The sequence below is a fragment of the Streptopelia decaocto genome (assembly GCF_964273445.1).
Source record: "Streptopelia decaocto genome assembly, chromosome: 3".
Classification (NCBI taxonomy): Eukaryota; Metazoa; Chordata; class Aves; order Columbiformes; family Columbidae; genus Streptopelia; species Streptopelia decaocto.
In genome coordinates this window covers 95857922-95870309 of record NC_138656.1, presented here as the reverse complement: position 1 = coordinate 95870309, position 12388 = coordinate 95857922, and the positions used below count along the sequence as shown (strand labels likewise).

The 12388-nt window shown below is 37.4% G+C and overlaps 1 protein-coding gene across 9 annotated transcripts in view; it reads left to right on the top strand.

Moving 5' to 3' along the window:
- The window catches only part of MLIP (muscular LMNA interacting protein), a 108251-nt gene that overhangs the window by 54241 nt on the left and 41622 nt on the right, over positions 1 to 12388 (top strand). For 8 of the 9 annotated variants that reach the window (XR_014183518.1, XM_082047455.1, XM_082047452.1 and 5 more), the window contains one exon: positions 5133 to 5204. The exons of the other annotated variant lie outside the window; for it this stretch is intronic. Coding sequence is in view for 7 of the 8 variants with exons in the window: in XM_082047455.1 (XP_081903581.1) it covers positions 5133 to 5204 (72 nt within the window). In the remaining variant the exon portion in view is untranslated. The remainder of the gene's footprint in view (positions 1 to 5132; positions 5205 to 12388) is intronic. 9 annotated transcript variants of the gene reach the window in all.

Here is a 12388-nt window from a genome sequence, read left to right as displayed (position 1 = left end):
TGAAGCTCACCTAAAACACTGCTGTGTCAAAAATAAACCATAAAACATGTTCTATACACCCCATGCTAATGTAAATTCATATCTATTCCTACTGAAAGTAACAGAAGTATGGTGATCTTAGGTGTGGGGCTGAGCAAGAAACAGCTTAATCTGATTGATGTGAACTGGCTGTTTCAGTGACAACTGATTCCCAAGCACCCCATCTCACCTGCCCCCCCTGCTCCCTAGGAGGCTGTACCCACCCCAGCTGCTCCATCCTGCTCCAGGACCAGCCCAGAGGCTCAGCCTGAGCTTTGGGGCCAAGAGCCAGAGATGGACAGTAAGGACAGTCTTCTGCTTCTTCCATTTCTTTGGTAATTCTCTCATCTTCTTGTGCTAGGCAGAGGGCAAGGGTAAAAAAACAAAACAAAACAAAGACACAAAACAACAACAACAACAATAACCAAAACAAAAAAACCAAGCAAGCTTCCCACAGCATGAGCTACTGCAAATATGAAAGTCACGCTCGATACATCAGCCACACTCCTGCTGTTTGTCATCTGCCCAAAGGCAGGGGAGTTCCAGTAATGTGAGAATAAGCAATGGCAGTGATTGCTGCAGGAGGGCTTGGGAACCAGTCACACTTTATACCTCAATCTCAAGAATGGGTAAAAGAAGGAAGGGAAACCTGATCAAAAAACATGCAGCAAGCAGGTGAAAACAAAAGGAACTGCTGTTTAAAAAGGAAGAGGTAGTGGCAGAAGACATCAGAGCTGCAGAGCAATTTCCAGGATTTTTGTCTTACAGCTGCACTCTTTGCTTCCTATCTGCCTTCTCTTGCTGGTATCTGAGCTCTGTCCATCACAGAAAAGCTATTGTGGTTTATTGATTTATTTGTTCACAGCACAAAATTACAGCCTGGTCTGCCGGATCAAGTTGTGTCAGATGCATTCCTAATAGCTTGGCCGTGGCAATGGTGACTTGAACTGCTTGGAAAATGTTAATTGAAAATGAGAGGTTTAAATCAGCGCAAAGTAACAATTGTCATGAATGGTTCTTTTAAAAACCAAACAGCCCAAGAGGAATCATTGTGCCAAGCACAGCTACACAGTGTTGTTACACCCTGTCAGTATTACTTAATGAAACAAAAAGCTAAATGAAATTGTAGAAATTCCAAGAAAAAACCTCCAAGACAGACCTGGAAGGCATGACTGAGCCTGCAGATTGCAAAGCAGTTGCAGTTTCTGATAGTCAGTGCAATGAGCACTGTGAGAGTCTCTGACAGTAAGGAAACTCTCTGCTTGTGACACAAAGCTATTGCCTGGGTTTATATTTGCAGAGATTATTGCACTCTTCTGTCTTCCCTACTGTCACTTTTTCTGCTAATTCTGATTTATCATGTGATAAGGTGTCACTTTTGAAACTGCCACATCACCTCATTGAAACTGGGAGAATGTCCACTAGTTTAACAGACTTGGACTGTTAGTCTGGTGCAACTTTTAATCATACAGACAAAGCTGGCTCCGCTGGGGATGTGGAAGACCTGAAATCTCTAAATCACATGCAGCTGGGTGTTCAATGCAGGAAAGGTCTTTTGTAGTTTTAAAATGTGAAGCTGAGGCTTCATTTACAGTTAACAATAGTGTGCTTTTAATATTCCCCTTTCCTCCTGCTCTAATTTATTTCCGTGCCTAGTTTATAGTATAGCTCAACAAACTTCGCTGATCTGTTAATGATGCTCTCTGATAGCACTTCAGCCTCAAATCTCAAGATATTTCCAGAGAAAAAAGGAAAACATTGAGGAGAGACGTCAGCATCCTAAGCAGTATTTAGGTCTCTTTAATACCAATCCACTCAACTTCAGAACTGGACAAAAAGCAGGTTGCTCCATCTGATGGCTGTAGATGCATGATAAAATTTTTGCATGTATGAATTTGCTACATGAATATCAAGGGAAAAGTGCCTGACTTTGGCACGTGTAATTTTGCAAACTTAATGTTGCTTGAAGCAATGTTAAGACACAGATTAAACCTATTAAACCAGACTTTTGACATTAGATGTACTTCTCAATATTCACATCAAACTGTTTCATCAGCATGATACCAAAGCAATTATGCAACAAGGCTTCTTTAATAGGCAGCTTTTAGATATCTATGTCTATGCATGCACCAATTCATGCAAATTAAAGAATAACTTATGAACTTATCTAACTGTTTGCATTTGTATTACATATATAATTGCATATACTTTCCCATGCTTTATACATTTACCCTTATGTTGCCAAAGATTTAAAAATATTACTGTTTTGCAAAGTGAATATAAACATAAATCCACAGATTAGTGTGAATTGTGAACCGTGGATGACTTCAGGAAATAAAAAAATCCTCTTTTATCCACTTTAATAATGTCCTATTAGACCTAATATAGCAAAATGAACAGGAGGATGGAGACAGATAAAATTGCTGATTCTGCAGGACCAGATTAGAATATAAACTTCTGGTTGTTTGAAAACTCTTTGCAGTGGTTTCATGGGATGTTATTTCTACATATTCTTTGATTTTTCCTATTTAAATACATGTAGATCTACCCAAAACAGCTGGGGAACAAACTAACTGTAGGAACATGGAGCTGTGAACAGCTGCAAAACCTAACACAAAGCAGGAAAGATTACTCACCAGGAGCTCTGCACTACCATGGTTAGTTGCTGACTTGAAGCCTTTATAGGTATGTGTCTAGCACACTTTGCAAGGCCCTGTGAGTCCCCTAAGTGATTATTTGAGCAAGAAAAGTAGGAAATTTTCCCTAAAACTCTCCAGGCTGATATTTGCCCAAGCTTTGATACTAGAGTTAGTTTGTTTCTGGCTGGACCATGGTGTAGGCCAGCAGACCTGACTGTCCATGGCTGTTTAAAAATATTGCTAGATTCCTATAAACCAGATTATTAAACGTATTTAGGCATTAACGAATGCATTTAACTAATGGGAACTGACATGTCAAGAAACATATTCATACAGATGAGAAAATGAACTAAAGACTTTCCATCCATCTCAGACACCATGACAATAGAACATTGCTCACAGGTCCTACAGTAACTAGAAGTAATAAACCACATGAAAGCAGTATAGAAACCTTTACATTTTTAACAGTCTATTTAGTTCATATAACACTATAACTTTAAAGTAGTCAAAGTGTTTTTATCATATATGGTGCATATCTCATCATACGTAAAAGCCTGTGGGCTAGTGAAGACCTTGCTTTTCATGTACATGTTTAATAATATAATTTTATTGATTAAATATCAATTATTAAAAAAAAACAAACCAAGGATAAATTTTGTGGATATCCCAATGTTAATATGTGAAATATTGGTCTTCCACTTTACTTCAGTACATAGTATTTTATGTCTTATCCACATATAGATTTTGTATATACAGAAATATATATATGACACACAGATTTATAGTGGAGTGTTGCTGTCTTAAGTGTTCAAAGTGCAAGATTCAACTCACATGACTTTTGAAATTTGAAAGTTAGATATCCAAGCATAACTTAGGCCATTCTATTATAGTTAATGGAGATAATATGGTGTATTTACAGGATGATTTTATTTTATTGTTCTAGATGCTGATTTGGGGATGAGATGAATTATCCTGTAGAAATGCCAATAAGTATAAATGGCATTAGTTTTGAAGCACCTAAATGGAGACATCCAAGTTAGAATCACCCATCTCATATAAATTACTAACACCTCCCCCCCCCAAAAAAAACGGGGGCAGTTCTAGCATTTGCACTCACCTGCTTTCTTTGTCAGATCGTTCATTCAATATGATTGTTGTGATTTTTGTCTTCTTGAATGTCTGTCAGTCTCTAAGTTCTAAAAAATAAATATGACTAAAGTCAAAAGCAAAGGTAATACATATAGAAAGGAATAAAAGTTGATGTCCTACAATATTTCAAGAGAGGTGCAAGAATACTATAAACTTCTCTTATCTGAATTTAAATTTTGTCCCCTCTGCTGCCATTGAGGCTTTTATTAGATTTAAAGAAAAGAACAACCCAAAGTACAGCATGCTGCACAGCCTCTTATCTCAGTCACCAGTATTCACTGTTACAGACAACAGTACATTAAAAAACCTGAAGTGATTAACACATAACTATTTCTGAGTGACTATCACAAAAATATTCAATAAAAACTTTAAAACCCTAGTTTTGTATGAATTTATGATTTTTAATTAGAATGTTGCTGATAAGGGATCTATGTAGTAAATCCTCATTTAATTGTCAAAAAGGAAAATATTCCAGAAGTCATGTGATTAAGAATAAGTACAGAGGAATCTCATCAGTAATTCAAAAATTACTGAATTCAACTTCCATAATTGCAAAGAAAATGTAGAAAGTATGGTTTCTAAAGTCTTAAAAATAGCTGGGCAAGCTAATACAGTTTAAGATATAAATTGTTTAAAAATAATAATTTTAAAGGCTAATCTTAGAATTTTTGTGGTTTTTAATGGTTTAGATTGTCAGTTCTGTATGCTTGGTTAGAATGTGAAAGTTCCAACACTCGTTTTCAAATATTTGTTTGGGTGGTAGAGTTATTTATTCAGGAGATGAAAAATTGTGGCATGACTTAAATGATCTTACACTTACACAAGTAATTCAGCATTTAAGGATTCTAACCAGTCTCATTAAAGCCAGTCACAGAAATCCTTCTGACTTCGTGCTCCAGGGTCACACCACACAGCAGAAGTTGTTGAGGTGCATGTACTGGCAGAAGTAGCTGTGCATTATCATACCAAATCACAACCTAACTTGGAAAAAAACTCGCAACTTCTCCTGACATTCATTTAAGGATAGTAGTCATCAGAAAGTGGTCAAAAACACTTCAGAAGTTATAAGCTGGTATAGGTAATTCACTTCGTCCTACTTCATTCCTAAAAGCAAAAGATGTAGATTGCAGTCCTTTAAAATCTTAACAGGAAAAGATTAAGAAATAGCTTTCCTAGCCAGAATGTAAGCATTGTATTGTTGCAACGTGTCTGCAAGACAATTGGAATCATCTCTCATTCTGTCGTACCTTTCCCCTCTCTTCCCCCTCTCTCCTTCTTCCTCTTCTACCCTGTTTACTTTTCCTGCTTTCTGGTTTACCCTTTTAGCAGTACAAGATCAAGACAAGCTACAAGGCATTTGCAGCAATCCCTACAAACACATTACTTATGGAACAGAAGGTTAGTGTTTGCTCAAAGATGTGGGAATTGCATTATGTATTTGAGACCATTCAACTTTACGTACATATTCTAACATTTCTGTGGGGCATATCGCAGAATGCAAACTCTGGGAACTAACTGCTCAGGATTACAATTACAACCATTTTTCACGGTCAACTACTTTCCACTGAAGATCGAAACTTTTGCTAATCTGAATTTCTACACACACACACCAAAAAAAAAACAAAACACCAAACTGTAAAAAAAAGAGACAATGAGTCCTTAAAAGTCCTAAAGGAACTGCCATTTATGGCAACATCTCAAAGTCTGTTTGTTATTGGAAAGTTTCTGGAGCACTGCTATTCTGGGACCTACCAATCAGTAGGTCTTGGTCAGCTAGTGATTATTCAAGGGTTATGCTTATACTAGTAAATTTAACATCCCAAGATATGCCAATTTGACCAGTTGTATTGTTAAACTGTGGGAATGGTTCTGGACATTGCACTGGCCTCTGTTAACTACCATTCTCCCAAACAACTTCCCTAAGCACTTCAACAATCAATCAGCATGGGCCAAGGGTCTGTTCCCAGTAGGTAGTTTGGACTAACAATCCTTTTCTGTAGGTCACGATGATAGATCCAAAGAGCAGGCTGAGAGAGTTGGGGTTGTTCAGCCTGGAAAAGAGAAGGTTTCAGTGACTCCTCATAGCAGCCTTTCAGTACCTAAGTGGGCCTAAAAGAATTCTGGAGAGGGACTGTTTACAAGGGCATGTAATGATAGGAAAAGTGGTAATGGCTTTAAACGGAAGGAGGGTACATTTAGATTAGACACAAGGAAGAAATTCTTCCCCATTAGGGTGTTGAGGCTGCCCAGAGAAGCTGTGGATGCCCCATCCCTGGAAGTCTTCAAGGTCAGGTTGGATGGGGCTTTGAGCAACCTGGATAAGTGGAAGGTGTCCCTGACCATGGCAGGGGGGTTGGAACTAGGTGATCTTCAAGATTCCTTCCAAACCAAACCATCCTCTGATTCTATGAATGGTCTTTGTTGACTTTATTTACTACCAAAGACAGCCAACAAATTCAGATATATTTAGATAATGCATCTTTGAAAGTCAATTGAAAGTTTGGATTTTGCATAAAGGGTTCAAAATACCCACCGCTGTCCATTTTTAATTTTTTTTTTTTTTTCCCAAACTGGTTTTAGACAAAAGAATAGCCAACTAAGTTTAACAAAACTTTCCTATGATGAGTAATGAGCTAAGTGTCTTACGTGTTTAAAGGCATGCTTAATCACTCTGACATCCATTTTATAGCTTTATGAGAAAAATCTTTCTGTGGACCCCGTTCAGGAACTTAGCCTCAGATTAATTTCTGTAAGATTAAGCATTTCTAACCGCTCATTTAAATATGTATTCACATACACAGCTCAGTTGATTTCATTAGGAGTTTGAAGAGCCTGAAGACGGTGGAGAGGGTATAAGAATTTTGAAGATAGTTTTCCCCTCAAAATATTACTGATTGTGATGTAGTAGTTGCCAGTTAACTGTTATAAATAAGATTTTTTTTTTTTTTCAAAAAAGGGACATTCTTTTCTTTCCCAATGTTCTTTTAAACTTGGATAATTTTTAAATTAGTGATGTAAAACCTGATCCTCCTCTTCCTTAGATTTTGAATGCACTAATAAAGGCTAAGTGTGCAATAGCATGCAGTGTGATTCAACAGAAATGACTCTGTAGAAGAAAACAGCGGATGCAGGGGATACTACACCCGCATGGAATGTATTCTGAGAGAGTTTTGTTTGGTCAGAGTGTCTATTAGTGTCTGGAAACATTTGGTGAACTCCTGAAGTGCTGCTTCAGGTCTAACAATCTAAAAATCATGCAGTTTGTGCTCTCTAAGACTGCACTACTCTGCAAACCAAGCTAGGAAGGTGACTTTGAGCAGGGTGTTAATTTTGAAAGTGCACTCTTGATGTGAACTAGTGGGTTAATGTCAGCCATCTGACCACATGTTTTCAGAAGAAAGGGGAGTCCTTTTAATGGTCTCACTGCTGTACTCTGGGACATTAACTCGCAAGCCATGTGCTACTTGTCTACAATACATAAAACTGAACCGTATAATCTAATGTCAGTATTTGTAGAGAAAGTATCTCAAAAGATAGGGAATTTTATTGAAAATGCTGGCCTTGGTGTATTCTTCAGTAGTGCAAGCAGCCATGTAAAACTAATAAGAAACCAATTTTAGGTTACAGGATCTGCCTTCAGGAGAGGCTTTTGACTAATTTACTTTGAAAACTCCATGTTTCAGTATGGCCTGACTACACGCTTTCTCTCAGCTTGGGATTTATGGACAATAAATTGATCCATATTGATCCATAACAGCAGCTAGATATAGTGCTCATAAGCAAGTCCTGTTTTGTTAGGTGATGTGCATTTGGAGTCTGTATCTTCAAGAAGCATGAAGGAGTCACATGGTAAACTCAGGTCCCATTGTACCAGTCCCTAATATCCAGATATTCCCCTGAAAATATGGGGGATGGAACCCGGAAGGAACTCATGACACATTGTACCTTAATTGTACCGTAATTGTGTTGCTCCTGTTTTATGGAATGCATCTTATGCAATGGATTAAAAAGACATGAAGGACAATAAGATTTAAGTACATGCATGATATTTTATTGAGATTGAGATAATTATTATGTGGAGAAGAAGTTTTCAAGCATCTTTTTTTAACAAGGAAGGAAGGAAGGCAGGTAATATCTGCAAGGCACAGATATTACTGGGCTGTATGCATGATTAGGAAAGCATTGTCTGCCTAAAGTACTAAAAAGTGTTTTGCTATGTGATTGAACTGGAAAAGTACATTCTCAGAAGTCAGCTTTTTCCACTGTGTGAGTAATTATATTACTTAATTTGAGTGGTCATGAGAAATAAGATTAGTCAGAACTGTGATGTGGGTGATCCTAGTGACAATTCACATGCAGTATTAATTAGATCCCATGAGAGAAAACTGGCTTAGATGTGTCATGTAATCTAGAATGTTTTGTTTGCCTCTTAATTGTCTCCTTGTGTCTAACTTTCTCAAGTAATTTTTTTCTTTTACATGAGTGTAGATGCTTTAATATCAGGTGCTACTTTTCAGCTTCTCCTTATGAAACCACTAAGCTATCATCATCTTAATGTTTTTTCTAGAACATGTTCTTGTCCTCCAGCATGCTTTCTCAAAGTGAGTTGTTCAAATCTGTGCTCATTAGGAGAGAATAAAAGGCTTATTGAGTATATGTATGTATACTTTGACAACCCCAGAAGTGGCTTAATCTCATCAATCTCATAACTGGCATGCTTTCCATCTGTTCGAGTTTGTGTGAACCTGATGTTCCTCGCATTGCCTGTGCTCTATTCAGAAAAAAAACAAGACAAGATATCTCTCAGATGATTGGGCTGTAAATTCCTTCACAACCAGAAAAGCAAAATCTTGTTTTTAAGGGACTTGTTCTCAGCATGATCAGGCTCTGTCAGGGAGCAGCAAGAGTGGGCTGCTCCCAGGGATGGTGAACCAAAAGCTGGGGTGACAGCAAGGCTGGCAGACAATGTCCTCACCAGCAAGGGTACAACTCCACAGTTCCTAAGTAAGGAGGGCAGAGATGGTGATAATGAGATGATGGTAACCATGGTCAGTCAGCAGTCTCATCACAGCCACATAGATTCATAGCGATGAGGTAGGTCCACAGACTGTGATAATGAGCTCTGCTCAGCAGATGATAGGATCCACCGTCTAGAAGAGGAAGCTGGACAAGTTTAATGTAGGCATAAGGCAAAAGTTTAACAGAAAGGATTAATTAACCATTAGAATAAATTTCCAGAGACTAAAATGGCTCTTTATCATAGAAATTGAAAAATCGAGACAGGACTCTTTTCCGGCACTTCATAAAGTAATTCCAGGCAGTTCTGTGGTTTAAAGAAAAGGTCACACTAGGTGCTCACTGTGGTTCCTTCTGGCCTTATTAACGTTGAATCAGTGAGTCATCCCTCTACTGACATTCACTGTTTTATTGCTTCTCCAGTTACATATAAGTGATTACAGTCTATTTCAAAATTCCATTCCTAATCAGGTAGTATTTAAAAAGTAATGCATCTATTATTTAGAGATTTTATTTATAAAATATCTGTAAAAATCTATTTCACTCAAAACAGATAGTGATGAAGAGTTTATTTCAGGGGGCTACAGAAAAATTCTTCTCTTTAAGTAGGCAGTCTCTTAAACAAGATCCTACTTCATCTTCAGAATTATATCAGATTTGAGTTGTAACATCTCGGAACTGCAAACCAAAATTGTATTATCTGAACAAATCAGTGAACCTTGGTTTACAGCGAGGACTATGCAGAGGAACTTAGGTTTGCTGTATTTGTCCAGATACACATCCCCTCTGCATGCTGACTGTCATGACCGTCCCTTATCTGGGCATCATTTTGATGGAAAAGAAACCTGGGCATAGAGACTTGGGGTGAGGAGAAGGGAGAAGGTGGTGCTGCAAATATTCTGCTCAGACTTCCCCCAATTTGGACTGTGGTGAAACCAGGATGATGGGGTGTGCCACAAAGTACACCTGATTCAGAGTTGAGTCTTATCCCACACCAAGTCTTCAGAAAGCACTAGGCTATGGTGCGAATGAAAGCACTGTTGACTTATCTAGCTTGTATTTATCAACTAATTACAAGCACAAAACTATAATTTCAATTTTAAATAAATGTTGGAAAAAATCTCCTGTCTTAAAGAATAAATACTTTGTCTCTATATGACTGTTTTTCATGTTTTCTCTTGTCAAAGTGCTGTTTGACTAACTTCAAGAGAGTCTAAAACAGTCTTTCCAGATGATGTTGCACTTCTAGAAAAAGTTCAAAGACCTAGTAATTGCATCTCATCATCACCTACTCAGTGGACTTCCAGTAGTGTAGTATTCTCCACATACAAAAGGAAAATCAGAGTGTTTTGACTCTTTTTTTTTTTTTTTCATGAAGAGAAAGAGATGCAGCTGAGTAAATATGACAGTGATCTACTACATTGGAGACCCAGTTTTAATTTCTTGCCTTGAGGGAACTCTTATCTATTGTGTTATTAAAATCTTTTGGTATTGATCATGGCAAACACACTTTGAAGTCCCTCACTGAAATCACACAGAAGGAACCTGAAAGATGATTTTCCCCAGTCTCAGATGGCAGACCTAACTGTTGGACAATTGGCTATTATCAAGCATATTAGGAGCATTTCTGACAACACTTTGTAGTGAATATTTTCATTTAAAAACATGTATTTTTCCCCAAGTTCTTCTGATGTGCACCTACTGAGTGAATTTCTTGCACCGAGACTACGTGTTTGTGTCAAAATACTTCTCAAGTCTAGAGATCAATACCTTGTGGTAAGAAAGAAAGGACATCATCTGTGCAATCATAGAGTGATAAAGGACCTAGTTCATCTGTAATAATAACCAAGCGTGCCAATGTAGGAGCAGGATACAAGCTCCCTCCTTCTTTCAAAGGCCTTGCAGTTTTTAATATTAATAAAGAGGAAAGGTAGTCAGGTCATTTCAGTATCATCTCCCAGGATCTTCAAGGAATATATTAAAGAAACTCATAGTATACAAAGTTCTGTTATACAGAGGGATATTTTTTTTTTTTTTTGCATATGCTGATGGCTTAGAAAAATATATTGATGGGGAAAATATACAAGACAAATAAGAAGAAACTTCTTGGCTTTTACTCAGCACAGGGTCTTCAGAACACAGTAAGAAGGAAGCTGTGTCAGATTCAGGCTGCAATATTCATGTTTTCTCCCTCTATTGATGTGCTTCATTGGTGGGTGAAACAATGTTCTATATTTCCTGTATGTTGCCAAGACCTTTGATTCTTCTAACAAAATATTGGAGGTACTGTTTGGACCATTTATCAGTATCCTTTCAGCTCTGATACAGCTTTAGCAATCAGCCTGAGGGAAAAAGGAGGGAAGGATCATAGTCATCACTGACGTTAATGGCATATATGCATCACACCCTCAAAGGTGCATTTTGTAAGGAAAAAATTAGTGGTTTAGCAACTGGTTATTTCATCTGGACATTTAAATTCCATCACAAATACATTTTCACTCTCTAAATTGCACTCTTTTGAATAAAAGGTCCCCATTGTTTTTCATATCTATTAAAAATTTTTGAATGCCTAAATATGAATGTTCCACTTTTGATGTAAGACTGTCAGCATAGGAAGTGAAGCTTGAATGCTGTTGATAGCGCTAATCAGAAACACTGTAGATAACACTAATGCTTTAAATTAATCATAACATTATTGCATGGTAACTTCAGTAATGAGTTCAAAAAGCTAGTCATACTTTTTAATCTCACATTTTTCTCTATGCTAAAAAATAAGCTTTGCTGGAAAAAAGATTCGGTTGTATTTTCAAAAGTTAACAACACACTTAACAGAAACTATTCATAGAGGTGACAGGGATGCCTAAGTGTAGTTCTCTTTGTTTTTCTCTTTCTTTGGAGGACTTGGACTGTTAAAATAAAATTATTAAAAAAAAAAAAAAAAAAGGAGAGAGAGAGAGCAACAATGAAAGAAATTACATGGATCACTCTGAAGATTAAAATTTTCCTTCTCCAAAGGTTCGAAAAGGGAAAAGAATGCTGCAGCTTTCTCTAGTATGGTTCCTGCACAATGTCAGTATCCCAGAGGGACTACAGAGCACATAGGTCTTAATGCTGTGCTTACTTGAATTCTGTAGTCAATGAAGGCTACAAAATGCAAAGATAGTTGAGTTCCCAATTTCTACTGAAACTGATAGATGTTTAATACTTAAATTATCCAGAGTCTTGGTTCTGAACAGACACTTGCAGATGTGGTTGTAGTTCTTCTAGAAAGATTCCTTGGTAGCTTTTGGGTAGTTGTTTCTTGATTGCATTCACCCTCTCCCACTGCTCTGGTGAAGTGAATATGAAATAGAAATGTGTTTTTTCTTAACAACAACTTTATTATGTTCATTACCCTACTGATTTCTTGGGGGTTTTGAGAAACTTAGCAATCTCTCTGTTCTGAATCTGTGACTGATTAAAACCTATTGTTTTTCCTAGCTTGAATTAAGACTCATTATCTCTGTATACCAGGCTGCTTTGGCATTCCTGGCCCCCACAGATACTGGAATGACTCTTCTACTTCA